At 45.3% G+C, this 26,776-nt stretch overlaps 1 protein-coding gene across 1 annotated transcript; it reads left to right on the top strand.

Annotated features, from left to right (window-relative positions):
* The first annotated feature begins 18,400 nt into the window (after positions 1-18,400).
* LOC123123256 (cactin) lies at positions 18,401-25,913 on the top strand. Its single transcript, XM_044543733.1, has 13 exons — positions 18,401-18,763; positions 18,850-18,941; positions 20,206-20,302; positions 20,901-20,972; positions 21,059-21,121; positions 21,211-21,351; positions 22,387-22,482; positions 22,951-23,229; positions 23,538-23,679; positions 23,767-23,918; positions 24,519-24,692; positions 25,107-25,373; positions 25,458-25,913. The coding sequence occupies exons 1-13, from the start codon at positions 18,452-18,454 to the stop codon at positions 25,575-25,577; spliced, it is 2,007 nt and encodes a 668-aa protein (XP_044399668.1). The 5' UTR covers positions 18,401-18,451; the 3' UTR covers positions 25,578-25,913.
* Positions 25,914-26,776: the final 863 nt, after the last annotated feature.

The following is a 26,776-nucleotide window of genomic DNA, read 5'->3' on the forward strand; positions in this document are numbered from 1 at the left end:
AATTCCCTCTCCCCGGGGAAGGAAGAGGACCGCCTCTGAAGACTTGGAAGTGATGGTCTCCAAGCGAGGGAAGAATCCTTTGTCGGAGGGTCCTACACCGGGGGGCATCCTTACCGCATAGTACCCGCAAGGGGACCAGCCCTCTACCGAGCTGTAAGTAAACGAAAGTACTTTATAGTAAATATACCCTACCTCGTTTCCGAGAATGATAACCGAAGCGTGCATCTTGTAGTTCGGATCATAGCCCTTCTCGACAGAGTTCGTCTTCGGGGGATCTTCTTCCGGAGATGATGGAAAGCGAAACACCTCCCCGTGCCTCCCCGCCTCGTGAAGCGGGCGACCCTGAGGTGTCGTCACGGAGGATTTCTCCTGATCCGCCAAGGCCAGGGGGTAACCCTTCGGCCCCCCGAAGTCCGGAGTATTCGGCTCCTAAGGAGAGCCACAGAAAGAGTCCGGAACCGTCCGGTGTGCGATCAGACGCACTGATGAATCTTCTGGAGCAAGCGGCTGTCTCGGAAACGCATCGTGCTCTAATGGGCACGGTGGTTGAGAGGATTTCGTCCGCCGAAAGCGGGTTGCATGAAGCTTTTATGAGTCTGCTGAAAAAAGGCTTTGAGGTACGTGAATTAGTATATGTTTTTGACGGTACCGCACACGCTAGGTGTGCCCTATGCAGATAGTAGCCCCCGAGACTCTGGTTGCTGTCGAGAACGGCAACAAACAGAGGATCATAGTCCCAGGTAATAATCAGGCCGCCTTCATGTGCCGGTGGCTAGCCGGACTGGTGAGTTTGCCGAGCTGAAGCGGCAACTTGATGCGGCAGATGCCGACATCGTGCTTGTAAACAAGCGGCTTGACGAGGCACAGGGTATGTGTTTTCTCCGGTGATCAACACATATTAAGAGGAGCATGATGCTAGTATCTTTAATATGTTGTGACTGCAGATGGGGCTGCCGCCGTGGAGACCCTTCGGGCGGAACTTGCCCGAGCCAAGGAACAAGCCAGGAAGAGTGATGCGGCCGCTCTAAAGGCGGTCGAGGAGCTGAGAGCCGAACAGGCTGCGGATTGCCAAAGCAAGGATAAAATAGCCAAGATGGCTGTTGAGTTGAAAGAGGCCGCCGACCGTTACGAGCTTATTGAAAAGGAAAACCGAACGAAGATGACAGACCTGGAGAAGGCCATGGTGGCGGCCAAGGACGCCCGCTCTAAAATCAGAGCGGTGAAGGAGGAGCTACGTCAAGCCGGGGATATCGCGGCTGGGAAGCCCTTTTTGTTGCGGACGAAGTTCGAAGATCCTAAGTATGCCCCTCTTGATCAACTATGGAGTTCTGCAGACGCATACATGGATTTGGCAGCGAGTGCTGCTGATGCGGCCAAGTTTTTCAAAGATCAAAAAGATCGTGAAGTGGAAAAGTTGTTCTGGTCACAGTTCAATGTTCCAGTGCGTCCGCTGCTGTTGAATGAGCGAATGCCCGAGTGGGCCGAGCTCCATAGGTTGTCCGGTCTTGCCATGAGGTTTGTTGTGGATCATCTTTGGCCGGAAGGGCCAAGGCCGAATAGTTATTTTAGTTTAGTGCAACAGTTCCTTGGTGTTGTGTCGCGCATCGACGCTATGAAGGGGTCGGCGTGCATAGAGGGTGCGCGGATGGCTCTTGCCCGTGTCAAGACATACTGGGCAGAGATGGAGGCCACCGCTATTGCAACCCAGAGTTCGACCATGGGTCGAGTATCGGCCGAGCACTACTTTGAAGAAGTCCTTGAAGGCGCTCGTTTAATAGAGGCTCAGTGCTCGAAGAATATTATGTTCTAGTGACATGTATTCCCATTGTAAGAACAATGTTTATTGAATTAGAAAGGTTGTGTTTATACTTTTGCCTGAAATTATTATGGTGCCTCCTGTGCGGCCGTTTTATGTATATATGTATATAACCTGAAAGTTTGCAGTCATCGGCTTCAGCCCCCACGCATATAATGCGGGGGTGTTCGCAAAAAAACGCGTATTCACACTTGATCCAACGTCTTGGTCCATTAAGGAGGTGATAGCGCAGCGAACGAGGCAATCGAACTATATTGCTTTAACACTTTCACTTAGCCATAGGAGTTTGACGGTGGGACTACTATATAGCCCCTGGTACCTCCGCGCTCATCAGAGTACGGGGCGCGTACATACATGACCGGGAAACGGCCCTTCGTTAATGCAGAGGAATCCCGAAGATTCCGCTAAGTCATCGAGTGGTTGACCAGTCTCGCGCTTTATCATGACACTCAGTTTCCGGCTTTCTCTACTGAGGTGCTCATCCGGATGAACCAGGGAACAATCGCAGTAGTTCTCCTGGTGCCACCTTAGCCGATAGAGCGGAACGTAAGGTAGCAAAACACGGGAGCCGGGCAAACCCAACATTTGACCAAAGACATGATTCGGAGCTGATGCATATAAGGCCAAACACGCGACGCCGAACACGCCCTAAGGTATTCGATCTTTACAACATATGTCGGGCTGAATAACGCCCCTGAGTGTCTAGGTACGTGCATCGTTCTGACGTGGCGAAATGCCAATAACGTCAGCATCGCTCTTGGTTATACTGAGTATCCGGAGGATGTGAACAACAAGAGACAGTAAAAAAGGTTTACACAGGGTCTTAATCTGAAAAGAAACCTTTGAGCGGGTCCCTGCTGCACGTCTGCGCCTGTGTCTCCGTTGTGCCGTATCCTGGAAGGGTGTAGCACGATTTGTCGTCTATAAAAGAGAAGAACTTAGGTGAAAGTTGTCGTGTGAAAAATTGGTTATTCTCGATAAACCATGAAATTTTAAGATAAGTAAAGTTGAGCCGAACTAGCCCTGTTTACACGCGGGAAGCCCCTGGTACCGCCTGTGGGGGTATAAGCATTAAACCAATCTCGAATTTATCTAAGCTGTTATAGCTAGTAATGCGCCGGACTCGTCTAGCCATGTCCGCGGTCTTGAAGACCGATCATTTATTCTGGTTGGAGGGGCCGTTTAGTGCTTGGCTGTTAAAGCCGTCGCACATTCTTCCGCGCGTAAGGAACGTTCAATATTTCCGCTGATTGTGATGATGCCACGTGGACTGGGCATCTTGAGCTTGAGAGAAGCGTAATGCGGTACTGCATTAGAATGAGCAAGAGCTGCTCTTCTGAGTAGTGCTTGATAGCCACTTTGGAATGGAGCGATGTCGAAGGTTAACCTTTCGCTTCGGAAGTTTGTCGGGAGAACCGAATACAACCTCTAGTATTAGAGAGCCCGTGCAGCGGGCCTCTGGGCCTGGTATTACTCCCTTGAAGGTAGTATTACTGTGGCTGATTTTTGTCGGGTCTATCCCCATTTTGCGGACTGTGTCCTGATATATCAGATTAAGACTACTGCCGCCGTCCATAAGGACTCGTGTGAGATGGTATCCGTTTATTATTGGGTCTAACATCAAGGCAACCAATCCTTCGTGCCGGATGCTTGTCAAGTGATCCCTGCGATCAAAAGTGATCGGGCAGGCCAACCAGGGGTTGAACTTAGGGGTGACGGGCTCTACGGCGCGTGTGTCTCGGAGTGCATGTTTGCTTCTCCTCTTCGTCACGTGGATCATGTTCACTGTTTTGACCTCTGGTGGAAATTTTTTCTGTCCCCCAGTGCTTTGCTGGCGAGGCTCGTCCTCGTCTTCACTTGGTGTCTCCCTTCCCTTGTGTTCGGCATTTAGCTTACCGGCCTGCTTGAAGACCCAGCATTCTCTGTGGGTGTGATTTGCAGGTTTTATTGGGGGTGCCATGAATCTGACATAGTTTGTCTAGAATCTTGTTTAGGCTGGACGGTCCATCTCTGCTGCCTTTGAAAGGCTTTTTCCGCTGACCCGGTCGAGAGCCCCTGAATCCGGCGTTTACCGCCGTGTTATCTGGGCTGTCTTCTTTATTTCGACGCTTGCTTTTACTACGTCGTGGTTTTCCATTGCCATCCCTGACTTCGGATGTGCCTGGGTCGCTAGTGCTACTATGGGTTAGCCAGCTATCTTCGCCCGCGCAAAAGCAGGTCATGAGGCTTGTCAAGGCTGCCATTGTTCTCGGTTTTTCTTGGCCGAGGTGTCTGGCGAGCCATTCGTCTTGGACGCTGTGTTTGAAAGCTGCTAAGGCTTCGGCGTTCGGGCAGTCGACGATTTGGTTCTTCTTAGTGAGAAATCTGTTCCAAAGCTTTCGGGCTGACTCTCCGGGCTGTTGAATTATATGACTTAAATCGTCTGCATCCGGAGGTCGGACATAGGTCCCTTGAAAATTAGCCCGAAAAGCATTCTCAAGCTCCTCCCAACTTCCAATTGAGTTTTCGGGGAGGCTCTTCAGCCAGTGCCGAGCTGGTCCTTTCAGCTTGAGGGGCAAGTACTTGATGGCGTGGAGATCGTCTCCGCGAGCCATATGGATATGGAGGATAAAGTCCTCAATCTAGACCCCAGGGTCTGTGGTTCCATCGTATGCCTCTATGTTCACTGGTTTGAATCCTTCTGGAAATTCGTGGTCCAGCACCTCATCGGTGAAACATAGGGGGTGTGCGGCACCCCTGTATTTGGATGTGTCGTGGCGTTCTGACGGTTCTAGTGTTCGGTTTTGGTTGTGCGCTGGAGCGCGTTTCCTTGATCCGTAGATGGATCTGGTCGCGCCGGTCTTCTGATGTAAGTCCTCACGTGAATCGTGTGCTGACTTATGTGCGGCCTTATTAGCCGCTCTATCGCGGCCACAAGGTGGTTGATCCGACCGGTCGGCCGTTTTATTTTTCGGCTGTGTGGGCTCTAAGGCCTCATCATCAAATTCAGGCAACAACTTGCGCTTTGGATAGCTCTTTGTGTGGTAACTACCACCATACTTTTCTTCATTGTCGAGCACTTTGTTCCATCTACTGTTGAGCGTATTCTGCGCGGCCTTAAGCCTTTGCTTCTGCTTCTTCAGACTCCTCGCAGTGGCAATAAGCCTTCTGCGAAGGTTCTCTTGTTCCAAGTGCCTTTCCGGGATGATGTGTGCATCCTCGTCCGGACTGTTTTCCTCTCCGGAGGGAGGTTGATGAGCCTTATCCTCGGCGTCGCCGTGTTCGGACAGCGGATCCGTACTATGTTCGCCGTTTACTGGTTCATCCTGCTCTGCTCCTGGGTTAATGTGGTCGTCGTTTCCTCTAGAGTCAACTGGGGTGTTATTTTCTCTTGCGCTGTTATCGCTGTTTTTGCCGAGGCGGGATTTGGAGCGGCACCTACGCCGACGCTTTGGTTGCTTCTCGAGGGAGCTATCCTTCGCTGCATCCTTCCGTTCCTCGTCATTGTTTTCTTTGGGTGTATCCACCATGTATATGTCATGTGATGAAGTGGCTGTCCAACGCCCTGTGGGCGATGGTTCCTGTTCCTCTCCTACATCGTCGTCCATGCTGTCGATGTCTTCGGAGTCGAAATCGAGCATGTCGGTTAGATCGTCGACAGTGGCTACTAAGTGGGTGGTGGGTGGGTCGCGAATTTCTTCGTCGTCCGCATCCCATTCTAGCCGGACATAATTCGGCCAAGGGTCTCCTGACAGGGAGAGAGACCTTAATGAATTTAGCACATCGCCAAAAGGCGAGTGCTGAAAGATATCCGCGGAGGTAAACTCCATGATCGGCGCCCAATCAGATTCGATGGGCACGGACACAAGTAGCTCGGAGTCCGTGGCCGGGGACGAATCCAACGGTTCGGCAACACGGGTCTCGTAGGAGGTGAAGTCAGTATTCGGCGCTATCGCCACTGAGTGTGCGGCCTCCGTGGCAGGGTCCATCCACCCGTCCACAGATGGCGCAATTTGTTCCAGATTGAGGGCCAGAGTAGTTGCAGGTGTGATCTCCCGAACACAGTCCGATGGCAGAGCTAAATCATGCTCGTCGTGATTGTGCGGCGCACCTGACATGGGGTCAAATCCGTCGAAGATCAAGTCTCCGCGGATGTTGGCAGTATAGTTCAAGTTTCCAAACCTGGCCTGATGGCCAGGGGCGTAGCTATCGATCTGCTCCTGATGGCCAAGCGAGTTAGCCCGCAGTACGAAGCCACCGAACACGAAGATCTGTCCGGGGAGGAAAACCTCACACCGGATCTCATCATTGCCGATGATCGAAGGAGCCATCGAGCCTTTCGGTGATGGCACAGTGGAACTCTCAATGAAAGCACAAATGTCGGTGTCAAACCCGGCGGATCTCGGGTAGGGGGTCCCGAACTGTGCATCTAAGGCGGATGGTAACAGGAGGCGGGGGACACAATGTTTACCCAGGTTCGGGCCATCTTGATGGAGGTAATACCCTACTTCCTGCTTGATTGATCTTGATGATATGAGTATTACAAGAGTTGATCTACCACGAGATCGTAGAGGCTAAACCCTAGAAGCTAGCCTATGGTATGATTGTTGTTATCCTATGGACTAAACCCTCCGGTGTATATAGACATCGGAGGGGGCTAGGGTTACACAGAGTCGGTTACAAGGGAGGAGATCTACATATCCGTATCGCCAAGCTTGCCTTCCACGCCAAGGAGAGTCCCATCCGGACACGGGACGAAGTCTTCAATCTTGTATCTTCATAGTCCAACAGTCCGGCCAAAGGATATAGTCCGGCTGTCCGAGGACCCCCTAATCCAGGACTCCCTCACTAGCTGAGACAAGAGGTTGTGCAACCCAGACATTTTGAGTATGTGCTCGCTGACGAAACTATTCTCCTCCATCTTACAACTGCAGAACTTGTTGGATACTTCATATCTCTCGACTCGGGCATGAGCTTGGAAAACCATTTTCAGCTCTTGGAACATCTCATATGCTCCGTGCTGCTCAAAACGCTTTTGGAGCCCCGGTTCTAAGCTGTAAAGCATGCCGCACTGAACCAGGGAGTAATCATCACTACGAGACTGCCAGGCGTTCATAACGTCTTGAGTTGCTGGGAAAACAGGTGCTTCACCTAGCGGTGCATCAAGGACATATGCTTTCTTGGCAGCTATGAGGATGATCCTCAAGTTATGGACCCAGTCCGTGTAGTTGCTACCATCGTCTTTCAGCTTGATTTTCTCTAGCAACGCGTTGAAGTTGAGGGCAATATTAGCATGGGCCATTTGATCTACAAGACATATTGCAAAGATTTTTAGACTATGTTCATGATATAAGTTCATCTAATCAAATTATTTAATGAACTCCCATTCAGACAGACATCCCGCTAGTCATCTAAGTGATACATGATCCGAATCGACTAGGCTGTGTCTGATCATCACGTGAGACGGACTAGTCATCAACGGTGAACATCTCCATGTTGATCGTATCTACTATACGACTCATGTTCGACCTTTCGGTCTCTTGTGTTCCGAGGCCATGTCTGTACATGCTAGGCTCGTCAAGTCAACCTAAGTGTTTTTGCGTGTGTAAATCTGGCTTACACCCGTTGTATTCGAACGTTAGAATCTATCACACCCGATCATCACGTCGTGCTTCAAAACAACGGACCTTCGCAACGGTGCACAGTTAGGGGGAACACTTTCTTGAAATTTTAACGAGGGATCATCTTATTTAAGCTACCGTCGTTTTAAGCAAATAAGATGTAAAACATGATAAACATCACATGCAATCAAATAGTGACATGATATGGCCAATATCATTTTGCTCCTTTTGATCTCCATCTTCGGGGCGCCATGATCATCATCGTCACCGGCATGACACCATGATCTCCATCATCATGATCTCCATCATCGTGTCTTCATGAAGTTGTCTCGCCAACTATTACTTCTACTACTATAGCTAACGGTTAGCAATAAAGTAAAGTAATTACATGGCGTTTTCATTGACACGCAGGTCATACAATAAATTGAGAGAACTCCTATGGCTCCTGCCGGTTGTCATACTCATCGACATGCAAGTCGTGATTCCTATTACAAGAACATGATCAATCTCATACATCACATATATCATTCATCACATCCTTTTGGCCATGTCACATCACACGGCATATGCTGCAAGAACAAGTTAGACGTCCTCTAATTGTTGTTGCAAATTTTTACGTGGCTGCTATAGGTTTCTAGCAAGAACGTTTCTTACCTACGCCAAAACCACAACGTGATATGCCAATTTCTATTTACCCTTCATAAGGACCCTTTTCATCGAATCCGATCCGACTAAAGTGGGAGAGACAGACACCCGCTAGCCACCTTATGCAACTAGTGCATGTCAGTAGGTGGAACCTGTCTCACGTAAGCGTACGTGTAAGGTCGGTCCGGGCAGCTTCATCCCACGATGCCGCCGAATCAAGATAAGACTAGTAACGGCAAGTAAATTGACAAAATCGACGCCCACAACAACTTGTGTTCTACTCGTGCATAGAAACTACGCATAGACCTAGCTCATGATGCTGAAGGAAATATGCCCTAGAGGCAATAATAAAGTTATTATTTATTTCCTTATATCATGATAAATGTTTATTATTCATGCTAGAATTGTATTAACCGGAAACATAATACTTGTGTGAATACATAGACAAACAGAGTGTCACTAGTATGCCTCTACTTGACTAGCTCGTTGATCAAAGATGGTTATGTTTCCTAGCCATAGACATGAGTTGTCATTTGATTAACGGGATCACATCATTAGGAGAATGATGTGATTGACTTGACCCATTCTGTTAGCTTAGCACTCGATCGTTTAGTATGTTGCTATTGCTTTCTTCATGACTTATACATGTTCCTATGACTATGAGATTATGCAACTCCCGTTTACCGGAGGAACACTTTGTGTGCTACCAAACGTCACAACGTAACTGGGTGATTATAAAGGTGCTCTACAGGTGTCTCCGAAGGTACTTGTTGGGTTGGCGTATTTCGAGATTAGGATTTGTCACTCCGGTTGTCGGAGAGGTATCTCTGGGCCCTCTCGGTAATGCACATCACTTAAGCCTTGCAAGCATTGCAACTAATGAGTTTGTTGCAAGATGATGTATTACGGAACGAGTAAAGAGACTTGCCGGTAACGAGATTGAACTAGGTATTAAGATACCGACGATCGAATCTCGGGCAAGTAACATACCGATGACAAAGGGAACAACGTATGTTGTTATGCGGTTTGACCGATAAAGATCTTGGTAGAATATGTGGGAGCCAATATGGGCATCCAGGTCCCGCTATTGGTTATTGACCGGAGAAGTGTTTCGGTCATGTCTACATAGTTCTCGAACCCGTAGGGTCCGCACGCTTAACGTTACGATGACAGTTTTATTATGAGTTTTTGAGTTTTGATGTATCGAAGGAGTTCAGAGTCCCAGATGAGATCGGGGACATGACGAGGAGTCTCGAAATGGTCGAGACGTAAAAATCGATATATTGGACGACTATATTCGGACATCGGAAAGGTTCCGAGTGATTTGGGTATTTTTCGGAGTACCGGAGAGTTACGGGAATTCGTATTGGGCCTTAATGGGCCATACGGGAAAGGAGAGAAAGGCCCCAAAGGGTGGCCGCACCCCTCCCCATGGACTAGTCCGAATTGGACTAGGGAAGGGGGGCGCCCCCTTCCTTCTTTCTCCTTCTCCCTTCCCTTTTCCTACTCCAACAAGGAAAGGAGGAGTCCTACTCCCGGTGGGAGTAGGACTCCCCCCTTGGCGCGCCCTCCTCCTAGGCCGGCCGCCTCCCCCCTTGCTCCTTTATATACGGGGGCAGGGGCACCCCATAGACACAACAATTGATCTATTGATCTCTTAGCCGTGTGCGGTGCCCCCCTCCACCATATTACACCTCGATAATATCGTAGCGGTGCTTAGGCGAAGCCCTGCGTCGGTAGAACATCATTATCGTCACCACGCCGTCGTGTTGGCAAAACTCTCCCTCAACACTCGGCTGGATCAGAGTTCGAGGGACGTCATCGAGCTGAACGTGTGCTGAACTCGGAGGTGCCGTACGTTCGGTACTTGATCGGTCGGATCGTGAAGACGTACGACTACATCAACCGTGTTGTGTTAACGCTTCCGCTTTCGGTCTACGAGGGTACATGGACAACACTCTCCCCTCTCGTTGCTATGCATCACCATGATCTTGCGTGTTCATAGGATTTTTTTTGAAATTACTACGTTCCCCAACAGTGGCATCCGAGCCTGGTTTTATGCGTTGATGTTATATGCACGAGTAGAACACAAGTGAGTTGTGGGCGATATAAGTCATACTGCTTACCAGCATGTCATATTTTGGTTCAGCGGTATTGTGAGATGAAGCGGCCCGGACCGACATTACGCGTACGCTTACGCGAGACTGGTTTCACCGTTGCGAGCACTCGTTGCTTAAAGGTGACTGGCGGGTGTCTGTCTCTCTCAGTTTAGTTGAACCGAGTGTGGCTACGCCCGGTCCTTGCGAAGGTTAAAACAGCACCAACTTGACAAACTATCTTTGTGGTTTTGATGCGTAGGTAAGAACGGTTCTTGCTAAGCCCGTAGCAGCCACGTAAAACTTGCAACAACAAAGTAGAGGACGTCTAACTTGTTTTTGCAGGGCATGTTGTGATGTGATATGGTCAAGACATGATGCTATATTTTATTGTATGAGATGATCATGTTTTGTAACCGAGTTATCGGCAACTGGCAGGAGCCATATGGTTGTCGCTTTATTGTATGCAATGCAATCGCCATGTAATTGTTTTACTTTATCACTAAGCGGTAGCGATAGTCGTAAAAAGCAATAGTTGGCGAGACGACAACGATGCTATGATGGAGATCAAGGTGTCGCGCCGGTGACAATGGTGATCATGACGGTGCTTCGGAGATGAAGATCACAAGCACAAGATGATGATGGCCATATCATATCACTTATATTGATTGCATGTGATGTTTATCTTTTATGCATCTTATCTTGCTTTGATTGACGGTAGCATTATAAGATGATCCCTCACTAAATTATCAAAGTATAAGTGTTCTCCCTGAGTATGCACCGTTGCGAAAGTTCTTCATGCTGAGACACCACGTGATGATCGGGTGTGATAGGCTCTACGTTCAAATACAACGGGTGCAAAACAGTTGCACACGCGGAATACTCAGGTTAAACTTGATGAGCCTAGCATATAACAGATATGTCCTCGGAACACGGAGACCGAAAGGTCGAGCATGAATCATATAGTAGATATGATCAACATAGTGATGTTCACCGTTGAAACTACTCCATCTCACGTGATGATCAGACATGGTTTAGTTGATATGGATCACGTGATCACTTAGAGGATTAGAGGGATGTCTATCTAAGTGGGAGTTCTTAAGTAATATGATTAATTGAACTTAAATTTATCATGAACTTAGTCCGGATAGTATTTTGCAAATTATGTTGTAGATCAATAGCTCGCGTTGTTGCTTCCCTGTGTTTATTTTTTATATGTTCCTAGAGAAAAATTATGTTGAAAGATGTTAGTAGCAAAGATGCGGATTGGATCCGTGATCTGAGGATTATCCTCATTGCTGCACAGAAGAATTATGTCCTTGATGCACCGCTAGGTGACAGACCTATTGCAGGAGCAGATGCAGACGTTATGAACGTTTGGCTAGCTCAATATGATGACTACTTGATAGTTTAGTGCACCATGCTTAATGGCTTAGAATCGGGACTTCAAAGACGTTTTGAATGTCATGGACCATATGAGATGTTCCAGGAGTTGAAGTTAATATTTCAAGAAAATACCCGAGTTGAGAGATATGAAGTCTCCAACAAGTTCTATAGCTAAAAGATGGAGGAAAATAGCTCAAGCAGTGAGCATGTGCTCAGATTGTCTGGGTACTACAATCGCTTGAATCAAGTGGGAGTTAATCTTCCAGATAAAAATCGTGATTGACGGAATTCTCTAGTCACCATCACCAAGTTAGTAGAACTTCGTGATGAACTATAATATGCAAGGGATGACGAAAGTAATTCCCAAGCTCTTCGTGATGCTGAAATCGACGAAGGTAGAAATCACATAGCAATGTGAACTAGATTATTGACTCTAGTAAACCCTTTGGGTGTTGGTCACATGACGATGTGAACTATGGGTGTTAATCACATGGTGATGTGAACTATTGGTGTTAAATCACATGGCGATGTGAACTAGATTATTGACTCTAGTGCAAGTGGAAGACTGAAGGAAATATGCCCTAGAGGCAATAATAAAGTTATTATTTATTTCCTTATATCATGATAAATGTTTATTATTCATGCCAGAATTGTATTAACCGGAAACATAATACTTGTGTGAATACATAGACAAACAGAGTGTCACTAGTATGCCTCTACTTGACTAGCTCGTTGATCAAAGATGGTTATGTTTCCTAGCCATAGACATGAGTTGTCATTTGATTAACAGGATCACATCATTAGGAGAATGATGTGATTGACTTGACCCATTCCGTTAGCTTAGCACTCGATCGTTTAGTATGTTGCTATCGCTTTCTTCATGACTTATACATGTTCCTATGACTATGAGATTATGCAACTCCCGTTTACCGGAGGAACACTTTGTGTGCTACCAAACGTCACAACGTAACTGGGTGATTATAAAGGTGCTCTACAGGTGTCTCCGAAGGTACTTGTTGGGTTGGCGTATTTCGAGATTAGGATTTGTCACTCCGGTTGTCGGAGAGGTATCTCTGGGCCCTCTCGGTAATGCACATCACTTAAGCCTTGCAAGCATTGCAACTAATGAGTTTGTTGCGAGATGATGTATTACGGAACGAGTAAAGAGACTTGCCAGTAACGAGATTGAACTAGGTATTAAGATACCGACGATCGAATCTCGGGCAAGTAACATACCGATGACAAAGGGAACAACGTATGTTGTTATGCGGTTTGACCGATAAAGATCTTCATAGAATATGTGGGAGCCAATATGGGCATCCAGGTCCCGCTATTGGTTATTGACCGGAGAAGTGTCTCGGTCATGTCTACATAGTTCTCGAACCCGTAGGGTCCGCACGCTTAACGTTACGATGATAGTTTTATTATGAGTTTATGAGTTTTGATGTACCGAAGGAGTTCGGAGTCCCGGATGAGATCGGGGACATGACGAGGAGTCTCGAAATGGTCGAGACGTAAAAATCGATATATTGGACGACTATATTCGGACATCGGAAAGGTTCCGAGTGATTCGGGTATTTTTCGGAGTACCGGAGAGTTATGGGAATTCGTATTGGGCCTTAATGGGCCATACGGGAAAGGAGAGAAAGGCCCCAAAGGGTGGCCGCACCCCTCCCCATGGACTAGTCCGAATTGGACTAGGGAAGGGGGGCGCCCCCTTCCTTCTTTCTCCTTCTCCCTTCCCTTTTCCTACTCCAACAAGGAAAGGAGGAGTCCTACTCCCGGTGGGAGTAGGACTCCCCCCTTGGTGCGCCCTCCTCTTAGGTCGGCCGCCTCCCCCCTTGCTCCTTTATATACGGGGGCAGGGGGCACCCCATAGACACAACAATTGATCTATTGATCTCTTAGCCGTGTGCGGTGCCCCCCTCCACCATATTACACCTCGATAATATCGTAGCGGTGCTTAGGCGAAGCCCTGCGTCGGTAGAACATCATTATCGTCACCATGCCGTCGTGCTGACGAAACTCTCCCTCAACACTCGGCTGGATCGGAGTTCGAGGGACGTCATCGAGCTGAACGTGTGCTGAACTCGGAGGTGCCGTACGTTCGGTACTTGATCGGTCGGATCGTGAAGACGTACGACTACATCAACCGCGTTGTGTTAACGCTTCCGCTTTCGATCTACGAGGGTACGTGGACAACACTCTCCCCTCTCGTTGCTATGCATCACCATGATCTTGCGTGTTCGTAGGAATTTTTTTGAAATTACTACGTTCCCCAACAGATGCCACTGTTGGGGATCGTTGCAGAAATTAAAAAATTTCTACGCATCACCAAGATCAATCTATGGAGAGAGTAGCAATGAGAGAGAGGGGAGTGCATCTTCATACCCTTGAAGATCGCGATGCGGAAGTGTTACAAGAACGCGGATGAAGGAGTCGTACTCGTAGCGATTCAGATCGCGGTTGATTCCGATCTAAGCGCCGAACAACGGCGCCTCCGCGTTCAACACACGTGCAGCCCGGTGACGTCTCCCACGCCTTGATCCAGTAAGGAGAGAGGGAGAGGTTGGGGAAGACAACTCCAGCAGCAGCACGACGGCGTGGTGGTGTTGGAGCAGCGTGGTACTCCGGCAGGGCTTCGCCAAGCACCGCGGAAGGAGGAGGAGGTGTTGGAGAGGGGGAGGGCTGCGCCTTGGATGTGGTGCGGCTGCCCTTCCACCTCCCCTCTATTTATAGGGGCAAGGGAGAGGGGGGCCGGCCCCCTCCAGATGGATCTAGAGGGGGGGCGGCGGCCAAGGGGGGAGGCTTGCCCCCCAAGCCAAGGGGCGCCCCCTTTAGGGTTTCCCCCCAACCCTAGGCGCATGTGCCCTAGGGGGGTTTGGCGCCCAGCCACCTAGGGGCTGGTTCCCCTCCATATTCAGCCCATGGGGCCCTCCGGGACAGGTGGACCCTCCCGGTGGACCCCCGGAACCCTTTCGTGGTCCCGGTACAATACCGATAAACCCCCGAACACTTCCGGCGACCGAATAAGGACTTCCCATATATAAATCTTTATCCCCGGACAATTCCGGAACTCCTCGTGACGTCCGGGATCTCATTCGGGACTCCGAACAACATTCGGTAACCACGAACAAACTTTCCCTATAACCCTAGCGGCATCGAACCTTAAGTGTGTAGACCCTACGGGTTCGGGAGGCATGTAGACATGACCGAGACATCTCTCCGGCCAATAACCAACAGCGGGATCTGGATACCCATGTTGGCTCCCACATGTTCCACGATGATCTCATCGGATGAACCACGATGTCGGGGATTCAATCAATCAATCCCGTACTCAATTCCCTTTGTCTGCCGGTATGATACTTGCCCGAGATTCGATCGTCGGTATCCCTATACCTTGTTCAATCTCGTTACCTGCAAGTCTCTTTACTCGTTCGTAACACATCATCCCGTGATCAACTCCTTGGTCACATTGAGCTCATTATGATGATGTCCTACCGAGTGGGCCCAGAGATACCTCTCCGTCACACGGAGCGACAAATCCCAGTCTCGATTCGTGCCAACCCAACAGACACTTTCGGAGATACCCGCAGTGCACCTTTATAGCCACCCAGTTATGTTGTGACGTTTGGCACACCCAAAGCATTCCTACGGTATCCGGGAGTTGCACAATCTCATGGTCTAAGGAAATGATACTTGACATTAGAAAAGCTTTAGCAGGCGAACTACACGATCTTGTGCTATGCTTAGGATTGGGACTTGTCCATCACATCATTCTCCTAATGATGTGATCCCATTATCAACGACATCCAATGTCCATGGTCAGGAAACCGTAACCATCTATTGATCAATGAGCTAGTCAACTAGAGGCTCAATAGGGACATGTTGTGGTCTATGTATTCACACATGTATTACGATTTCCGGATAACACAATTATAGCATGAACAATAGACAATTATCATGAACAAGGAAATATAATAATAACCATTTTATTATTGCCTCTAGGGCATATTTCCAACCACCCCCCTGCTCACGACCTAGAGCTCGTACTTCTGCGTTTGGCATGTCCGGAAGCTTTCTCATTTCCCCATTCTCTTACCTTTTCTTGCTTTTTCATTCGAAGAAGCCGTCTCCTCTGCAGGATCCTGATGTGCTCTGCAAGCTATCGCTTTAGCGCTGCGCTGGCATCCGAGCCTAGCTGGCCTGCGGGGCATCACCTCTGAGGCTAACCGTTGGCCATGCCTCAACATGGTCCATGGACCACCCTCGTCCACCTTGCAGCTACACCACTGGTCAAGTCATGCTATGCATGACGCATGTCCAATACAACTCATTACGTGGTGTGCCCCATACAAGGGTGAGAAGAGGCAACATGATATGCATGGTCCTAGTATACCCCTCCCAAGTCCCTCACGTGCATCAGAGTTCCTTTTTAAAACATAAATTTGTATCGGAGTTTCTTTGACAAGGAGAGTTTTTCTTGTTTGAGTTTTTGACCTTTTTCACAAGTAGAGTTGGCAACTATGTGTGCGACGTATATCACCGCATGGAAATCCTCCTTTTCAAAGAAAAAAAAACTTCTTGGTATCACCTAGTCAAAAAGTTTTGAAGAAACATAATATGCTAGCCAACATAACGGAAGTTTCAAAAGCTCATGTTCATAAACTAAGTGCCAAGCAATTAACTGCACGACAACAAAAAGTGCCAAATTATTTACCAAACCTAATTAACAACAAAGTGCCAATTAACAAAACAATTGCTATCAGTTTATCAACAAAGTTCTTGCAACCTAACAACATAAATCAATTAATTCCCCTTAGATCCATCAAGTGCGTCTAATTTGCAACAAAGTGCTTGTAGCCTATCAAAAAATGCTACTCCTGCCATCCATATATATAGGGTCTAATGCTTTTTCGAGGCTAACTTTGACTATATGTTAGAGCAATAATGTATGACATGCAAGTTACACAAAGCATAAAGTCAAATTCATACGTGAAAGGAATTTCCAATGATATAATTTTCACATTATACATCTCATATATTATTAATCTTATCAATAGTCAAAGGAAGTCTCGAAAAACACAGTAGGCCCTATATATATGGGTGGAGGTACTAGCAGTCTGTCAACAAAGTGTAATTTTTCTCAGATCTATCAAGTGCAGCTAATTTTACACAAAGAGGGAGGATGTGGGAGGAGGTCATATCTTACGGTGCTGGAAACCGCTAGATCCCTTGATAGGGTTGCTCATGGGGTGCACATAGAGGATCAAAATAGGGTACACACAACACAAAGATTTACCCAGGCTCAGGCCCTTACAGTGGAGGTGATACCTTACATCCTACATGTCTAATTGTATTGATTGGTATCTCGTATGAGGGATATTGGATACCGACCCCCTACCCTTACATGGTGGAAGAGGGGTAGGGCTACATGGGCCCAAGTTGGTTTACATTGTAGAGTCCTATTAGATCTACTAGTACATGTATCTTGGAGTACAAGTAAAGAGGACGTACCCATATACTCCCTTTGTTGTAGCTTTACATTCTGTTTGAAAGATTACATGCTTTATTGTAGACCATTTTATAAAGGGACACACCCATATAGTCCCTTTGTAGTAGTGATCTAAATGCTCTTAGTTTCTTTATAGAGGGAGTAATTTTCTAGGAAGTTATATAAGTCCATAATGCATCATTGAGTTTATTTGCCCAACCCTTTAATTTCCGAGTAAGTTAATTATACTAGACTACCGAGTCATGTTGTTAGTTGTTCGTATACTCATTTTTTAAACCTCATATAAATGTGTGGATATACCTGTATTTGCAAGGCTATAGCTTGATGTAATATCTCTTGGTATGGTAATAAAGGACAGCGAATCACTAATACTTCTTACGTAATCACTAGTTAGACACGCATGGTGGTGACAAAGTGGAGGAACACACCTTCGACATACGTTGCCATCGGGTTTATCGGTAGGATTTTGATGAGTGAGTTTAATGGAGTGGTGATCCAATCAACAAAGCACAAGACGAGACGTGCGCCTCGTCTCCAAAAACCTCTACACTACCCAATGCCGCCACATCCTCCTTTGTCCCCATCCGCCTCGTCGTCCTCCTTGATCTCACCGAGGAGCTCCAACATGGTGCATGACTAGAGTCCCTCGGCGTGGCATTCGCCTTCTCCTTCATAGTGTCTCCTCCTCCTCCTCTCCCTTACGGCATACCCTGTACTCTGGCATCATATTGTGGAAACGCCTTGGGAGGCGGTTGGATTATAAGGGCGGCGGAGGTAGAAGTTGAGGCATAGGGTGAAGGTAGGGGGCTTTGGAGGGGAGGTGTGTGAAAAATAGACCCATGCCAACAATAACGCTTATTAGAGTAGGACGCGCAGGGATGACAACCATCCATCCCTTCCTCGTGACCAGCGGGTCCACTGCTAGACCAAAGTTCCTATTTCTATAAAAACCTAGAAGACACGGGAATGAATTACCACATATTTCAGTGTGCTTTGATTGTATGTAGGTTATCTTTTTTACTCACACCGGCTAAGAGGGTGAAAAAGACACGAGCACATGAAAGCGCTATCCATTCAACATTTTAGTTTTCGACGTTACTATATTATAGGAACTCTCACAAAGTCACAATGATGACAAACGGAAAAAAACTCGCAAAGTCGGCATGTTTTTTTTACATCAACGCAAAGTCGGCATGTTTTTCGTACTGACTTGCTAATTTTTTCTCCGTTTCAGAGTATTGTTCTGTCGTCGATGATGTGTTGCATCACGATTCGCGCCGCCGTATGATGTGCGGCCCAGATACCGCTAGCCCTAATATGTTCAGTTAATCGGCTCGGCTCCATCGGCACGCCAAATCTCCACGACCAGCCGTCTTTCCCTCCCGTAGCCGACATGCCTAGGAAGGAGCGCGACGCCGAGGGCAGCCGGAGCTCGTCGCGGCGGCGGCGGTCGCCGTCCGACTCGGACTCCGACTCCGACTCCGGCGGCTCGCCCCGCCGGGGCCGGAGCCGCCACCGCCGCAGGAGCCGCCGCAAGGCCGCCCCGCCCTCCTCCTCCTCCTCCAGCGGCGCGAGCGATTCGCAGGCGTCCGGCTCCGGCTCCGACTCCGGGGACCGCCGGAGGAGGCGGAGCGGGAGCGCCAAGCGCGGGGGCGTCACGGAGGAGCAGATCCTGGAGTACATGTCCAAGAAGGCGCAGAAGAAGGTGGGGGTTTCCGCCCGGCTGGCTTCCTGCCCCGCGCCTAGGGTTTCGGTTGCTAACTTGTTTGTTGATTGGTGCTGCTTCTGCAGGCCGAGAAGGTGGCCAAGAAGATGAAGGCCAACGCGGTGTCGGGCTACTCCAACGATTCCAACCCTTTTGGCGACCCCAACCTCACAGAGAAGTATGCGCATTCGCCCCCCCTCTTCGGATAACATTACACATTGCATTGGTGGTGCTTGCTTTACCAGTAGAAACTTGGGTTGGCACCTGTTTGCTGCTGCTAGGATACTATCCCTTTGATGCCCTAGAACCGAAATACCTCTACCGGATAGGTGTGCCTATTGCTCTGAATCTGTTATAACCACTTAAAGTTTGGGCTTCTGGCGTCTGCACATTGACAGTGTGAAATTTGTGATGACTTGTTCTTGATAAGTAAACAAGTAGTAATAAACAAGCTCGATTAACACATATGACCTGAAGACATGCATATGCTGTAGGAAATAACAAAACGTTCTTGGCTAGCGTACTCTAATCAGATTTTCCAAATTCGAGTAGCATCTAGCTAAGCTGGATTAATTGTACTTATGGAAGGTGCCAAGGTGGTTTATCTTTTTAGTTGCTTCTGCACAACCACTTGTACTTGGCATAGGTGTTATTCGTCAGTTGTGAAATTCATAAGTTTACTGGATGCAGCTCATAGCTCAGGGTTAGAATAGATGCCATGATTAATTAGGTTTCATATTCAACAATTCATGACGAATTGGCTACTTAGTTTAGTGATGCATCAACTTGTGTGTATTATCAGCGATGCTGCCATGAACAATTCTCTTGAAGTACTAACTAAGTAGATCAAGTTTATTTCCTCAGTTAGCAATATGCATCTTCTGATGGGGTTGTGACTGTATATTGATTCAATAGGGTCCACTCTTTAGGATTGTCTATTATTGCAATTACAGCAATGTGAACTTCATTAGAACTGTATTTATACATTTGTGTCCTCAGAAGACCCTTTTCAGAATTTACCATACAAATTGACAATTCACATGGTTAATGTTATTTGTCCAAACTTACTCGTACAATTTAGGATGCACCCTGTGATTAATATTGTTCATGTTAATTTGCCAGTAAATTTCGTTGTAGGTTATATAGTCTAACTGCTGAATAAGATTTTTTGGTTTTCAGCTATTATTATGCTCGGTGTTATGTTCTGGTGTAGTTTTTTTGCACACAGTTTTTAGACTACTGAAAACATAATTTGGGTGATATTTTTATTTTGTATGTTCAATTTTATTGGTCGGTACAAGAAAATATTGACTGCGTTGCAGATCATAGATTGTTCGATATCCCAAACTGTTACATGCTACTCTTAAGGTTTCTCTGGATAGTTGTTTTAGTATGATATACCTAAAGAAGGACTCTCAAATCTGAACCTTATTCCATTGCAGCTTTGTTTGGCGAAAGAAGATTGATCGCGCTGTAACTGAAGGGCAGAAGGTGGACATTTCTGTTAAAGCTGAAAAGAAAAGGCAGAGGGAAAGAATGGTACTCTTATAAACTGTAAATTTGACTAGCACTATTTCTTACAGTACGAATTTGAACTTTGAAGCCTATATAAGTATCACTGCTATACTTCCTGAACTTGAGAATGAATCTTCATGCAATTAACAAAGTCTAGATTTTAGATTTGTGATTATTTTATTTCCATGTGAACAATCTTTGTCTTGTGATTGCTCACCAGATTAGCATTATGTTCCTAATCATCTTCTGAAGAAAGAGGAGTACCCACTGTTCATTCTGACTTGGTGGTGGTGGAAGTGCCTGTTATTATATTAAATAAAGCATTACCTGCTACAGTATACACCAGATCATGTTCTAAACACGAGTATAACTGCAAACACCCTCTCAAAAAATAAAGCATATTAAGTGTAAACATGTGCCTCCATACATTCGTGAACATCATATGTGTTGATCTGTTCCCTGCAAAAAGGGGCCATTGGTCTTATGCATCTTACAAGTTTTTTTGTTTGATGGCTACCACAAATATATATCCTCCCACTACTTATTTTGTTTAAGAAAGGTTAAAGTCTACGACTCTGTTTTTGTTCTGGTGCCTAATACCTTTTCCTGCACTTTAATTTAGGCTGAAATAGAGAAGGTTAAGAAAAGAAGGGAGGAAAGAGCAATTGAAAAAGCACAGCATGAGGAGGAAATGGTCAGTATATATCTCTGATTTTCATAAGTCATATCTGGTTTCAAGTAATATTGCTTGTGCAACTAAACCTACTTTGTATTTTGTAGGCATTGTTAGCCAGAGAAAGAGCACGTGCTGAGTTTCAAGATTGGGAGAAGAAAGAGGAAGAGGTTCATACTTCACATCCTGAAAATAGGATATAACTTTTGTTGAACTAACATGTGTCCATTATTGAACAGTTTTGTATGTTGGAATGCAGTTTCATTTTGATCAAAGCAAATTTAGGTCTGAGATCAGGTTACGGGAGGGACGTACAAAGCCTATTGATGTTCTCCTGAAGAATCTTAACTTTGCAGACGAATTTGATGTTGAGTTAAATGAGCCCTACTTGGTGTTCAAGGTATATACAAAGCCTATTCTTCATCCTTGTTTGATACCATTCACCAAAGGGTTGCTGTATGCTTGCACTTAAAAGAAACCTCAACATAAGTTTCATTATTCGTCTACATTTTAAGTGCTGCACTCAAGCACACCATTTTTTCAGACCTATTCAGCCTTGACAATAGAATTGATGTATACTTACGGTGATGGTTCAGTCCTCTGGGCTGCCAAATTCTCACTACTCCGTGTATTTACCAGTGAATTGATTATCTTATAATGATTAACATTTAAGTTATATCACTCCATTGATTCTGTGTGCCGTTAGTTTGCAGTATGTTTTTTTTTCTGAAATTTATTCGGCAACGGGGCAGTAAGTTCTTGTTCCACTGAAACTACACCGACACTCTTTGTTGTTTATCTGCTCATTAGGGCTTAGGCTTTTGTAATTTTTTGTTATGTTTTGGACAAATGAGATTGTTATTTTTTCTTTATGAGCGTTCGTGTTTCCCCGTTGTATGCTCCCTACGAGAATATGCAGTACTAAACTTAATTAAGTAATCTTCTTCTCTTGAATTTCTCTATCATAGAAGTATTGGTTTATTCCCATCTATGGGATTCATAGGTATCTTATCAAGCTCTAAAACTAAAATCCATTCGTACATATCTTGTTTCTCTTTATTTTCACTCACAAAATTGTCTGCCAGCCATGAATATTATGTTAAATTTAAGGCCAGACATGTTGGCATGCAAGTGCAGTACAATTAATTCCAAACTTGACAGATTTGAGATCGCATTGGTCACCAAGTATTGAACAAATTGTTGCACAAGTTCAAGCTTGCGGCTGCATTAAGCCATTGTACTGGCAAGTAACAATCCATCAGCAATTAGTGTGCAAAACGAGAGAAAATGGATCTCCCTGTTTATAGTTCTTTCAATGTATTAAAACATAGCTGTGCCATGTGGCCCCACTACCTTCATAGAACAAGCCCACATTTTAAGGGGATCCATCTTTCTTCCACAATTACTGAAGCATATGTAATTTGCTAAATTTCAGGGATTAACAGTGAAGGAGATGGAAGAGTTACATGATGACATTAAGATGCATCTCGATCTGGACAGGGAAAGCCAAGTAAATGTCAAGTACTGGGAGGTACATGTCTAATGTCTTTGCACACCTTCCTGAATATTGTTCGTCCCATAGGATCGTGAGTGATGTCTATTCCAATGATACACACCGTATTACTGCTGAATGAGCTAAATAGTACTCCCTCTGTCCCATAATATAAGAGCGTTTTTTACACTAGTGTAGTGTCCAAAAGGCTCTTATATTATGGGACGAAGGGAGTAGTTGGCAGCCTCAGCTGATAGTATTTGGTATTTTGTTCTGTCATTTTCTATTTGGCAAAAAGATTGTGGTCGTATGGTATGTCAGGACATGTTCTTTAGCTTGGTATATACAATCTAACCCTTAGTTTCTCACTGAAACGAAACCAAACTTGAGAGTGAGTTTGTAATATGGCAGGAAATCTCGCTAATATTAAGTTTATTTCGTTTCATGGTTGTATGTTTGTCGATAATGTTTATATGTGTTGACACAATTTAATTTGGAACTCATCAGGCACTCATGGTAGTGTGTGATTGGGAGCTAGGTGAGGCTCGGAAAAGAGATGCCGTGGACCGGGCTAGGGTCCGTGGTGAGGAACCACCCCGTGAGGTTGAAGAGAGAGGCTTGCATGCAAGTATTGAGGGGGATGTAAAAAATCTCTTGGAGGGTAAGACTTCCACAGAGCTAGAAGAGATGCAAAATCAAATTGAGTCCCAGATGCGCTCTGGAACTGCAAAAGTTGTTGAATACTGGGAGGCCATTTTGAAACGCCTTCATATATACAAAGCAAAGGTATGTCATGCTTGTAGTTCGCAGTTTTTGTGATAATAGCTCTTAATTTGACCAAAGCAAATGTGGTTGCTGGTTATACCATTATATATTCTTTGTTTTATTTGTACAACACAAGCATAATGGTGCACAACTACCTTAATCTGACCTTGTTTCTGTAACATTATCTTCAAAGCCACATGATTTGCAGTCTGGTTCGTCATGTGGAGCTGCTTTCTCTAACTATCTGAACATACAGTTGATCTGTTTCTACAGTTGATCAACGTTACCTCTCATATAAAAGAGTGGCTTATTTCTTATTTGTATCACAGGCTTGCCTGAGGGAAATCCATGCTTCTCTCTTACGTAAGCATCTGCATCGTCTAGAGAATGCTGGCGCTCCTGAACAGGCTGTAGAAGCTGATGAAGAATTAGACACTAAAGAGGAGGATGTGATGCGCGACGAGGAAGAAGGTTTAAATTTACTTATGATCAGTTAACACCCCCTTTCTTTTAGATAACTATGGTTGTCTGTCTTTCTGATACCTTCTCCATGTGCAGATGATAAACGATATTCACCAGAACCTATAGAACATATAGCTGAAGCAGCAGAGAGCCATTTGGATGAGGAAGATGGCTCCTTCTCACCCGAGCTAATGCATGGCAATGAAGATGAAGATGCAATTGATCCTGATGAGGACAAGGCAGAACTGGTACAGAGTCACTCTCAGTAACATTGTGCTTTTTACAGTAATAGAATGCTGGCCCGTATAGTAATGGTTATGTATGCAGTCAAAACTATCTTGTTATTAATTAGATTATTATATACTACTCGATAGCAATTGAGTACACCTTGTTGTGCCACTAGCAAGTTAGATCAACAGCCTATGATAGAAATAATTGTAAAGTTGTGATAGGGCAACATTCCACCAAGATCTTAGGATAATCTTTTCGAGCAGTTCTAGGCCTTCATGCATGTTTACCCTGAAAAAAGCTTAGTTTCATTTGTGGGTAACTTCTGATGGTAATGCTAATGCATCCTAGGACCACATACTTCTTTTAACAACCAGCTGGAGCTCTGCCTCTTCATTAAGTAGAATTTTTTTGAGCGGTTAATAAGAGAAACCAGCTAAAACCTAGTTCTAAGGTTATTTTGGAACACTCAAAACGATTTTGTTTCCCTGGGGAGGGGGGCTTTTTTCTCTATCAATTTGTTGCATGAGTAGGTACATTTCATGTGTTCATTACAAATTTGAAATGAGGTTGGCTGGCCAGTCTCACACATGTGCTCTGTCCTTTGAAATATTCTCCAGGATCGGCAACGTGAAGCTGTAGTTACCGAGCATCAAAGGAAAGTTAAGGAGGTCATGACAGCTAAGGCAAAAAAACCAGATGAGTTGGAGCTGAAGGCAATGAAAGCGATGGGAGCAATGGAGGAAGGGGACGCTGTGTTTGGTTCAGGTGCTGAAGTGAACCTGGATTCACAGGTTAGACTCATTTGCCTTCTGGACACAAACAATATTGCAATCTTCTTTATTATCCGAGGAATGTAGGAGTGCTACCATATCATTATTCTTCCTAAACATATATCAGTATATGCATACCCGTAATTTCCAGCATTATGTTGATATGCTGGATTCACTTGTAGTCAGGAACCAAGGATTGCAAATTTCATTGAATTTGAAATTGTGTATATATATTAATATTACTTTTTTGAGTTGGATATTAATATTATTCTGAAGCTATATTTGATATCATCTACTTAGCAATTTGGATGATAATATGCTTTTACATGCTAGAAAATTGTAGCAAGTTTGACGCATCAAGCTATTGCTAGTGAACCCCCATTCTCTCTCAAGCTCTCAGCTGGATTCTCACATACTTGCTTAATGTGCTCACAGGTGTACTGGTGGCATGACAAGTACCGACCAAGGAAACCAAAGTACTTCAATCGTGTGCATACTGGATATGAGTGGAACAAATACAATCAAACTCATTATGATCACGACAACCCGCCTCCTAAAATCGTCCAGGGCTACAAGTTCAACATATTTTACCCTGATCTTGTGGATAAATCAAAAGCACCAATATACACTATAGAGAAAGATGGAAGCGCTGGGGAGACATGCCATATAAGGTTTCATGCTGGCCCTCCATACGAGGATATTGTAAGCCTTTTGTCTCTCCTTTTCAGTTTAGCTGTCGTAGTTTCCATGGAAGATCCACTTACATACTCTGGTTTTCCTTGGCAGTCATTCCGCATCGTGAACAAGGAGTGGGAGTACTCACACAAGAAGGGCTTCAAGTGCACATTTGAGCGTGGGATTCTTCATCTGTATTTCAACTTCAAGCGATACCGCTACAGGCGATAGATACCACACAACAGAAAGAACCAGATCATTGATTGGGCTATTAGAAGTTGGTTCTCTGTTTCTTGCTTGAGAGTGTGTTCGTATAGGCTAGCTCCCGTGTCACAGAAGTCATCCGAGTAGGCATGTTTGAATTAGTTCCTGTACCAAAATATGAACATACCAAACAATTGGATAGTTTGTATCAAATTTTTGTGGCACTTGCTACCTTGATTTGAATGGAGACAACGGTGTAGCACAAATTCAAAGCATCTGTACATGTATGCTATGCATTCTTATGCCTTTCATGTGGGATGGATATTTTTGAAACCAATAAAATAGACAGATATATTATGTGTAGTTTGAGCTAATTATTGTTAGAAGAAACATAGCCTATGCATATAGGCTGGCACAAATTTCAGGCTGTTAGCCAGTTTTACATCTTCAAAGTGGATGAAAGAAACGAAGTGGGAAAATACATCTGTCCTCGCGATCTTTCTATCTTATCTGAGTTGTCATCTTTGGCTTTGTATCTTATCTGTGTTGTAAACCTTTTTGTTTTTTGGCACAAACAGAGATTTTATTCACCATCGATGCAAAAGTAGAGCCTGAAGCTTCCAAAAAAAGAACAAGTTTAGAACGGCACACAGTAAAGTGTGCTGTGAATCTTGTGACACATGATTGTGTGCTAACATGGTTCGGCTTTTGCGATCGGTTGTATGCCTACTAACTACACCCTCTGTTCACAAATATAAGATGTTCTAACTATTTTCAGTATCGGATGTATATAAAAAGATGCAGTCTGATGCTTTTGAGAAGTTGTACTCCTTTGAAGCAACAACACTATTGGAACTTGTGTCCATGACATGGAATTCTGTCTACAAGACTGAGAACTCTGAAAACTCTTCTGATCAAAAAGAACAAAGATGTATTGGGCAAACGCCAATTCGCGGCTTACCAATTTGGATCTGAAGCCTAAGTCCAAGCCAAGCAACTCAAACAGCCTAAAGCTTACCAAAAGGAACAAATTTACAAGGACACACTTGTGAAGCTTGTGACCACATTATGGGTACAAACATGTTTACCACAAACTCCACGAAATTCATAGTACTTACTTGAAACTAAAAATCCTGCATTCTTTCATTGGGAAAAAGAAAGATGCAGACTGGTGCTTGTGAAAACTTATCCTTGGAAGCAAACTCTCTTTGAAAACTCTTGCGGTC

The sequence above is a fragment of the Triticum aestivum genome, chromosome 5D (genome assembly GCF_018294505.1).
Source record: "Triticum aestivum cultivar Chinese Spring chromosome 5D, IWGSC CS RefSeq v2.1, whole genome shotgun sequence".
Lineage (NCBI taxonomy): Eukaryota > Viridiplantae > Streptophyta > Magnoliopsida > Poales > Poaceae > Triticum > Triticum aestivum.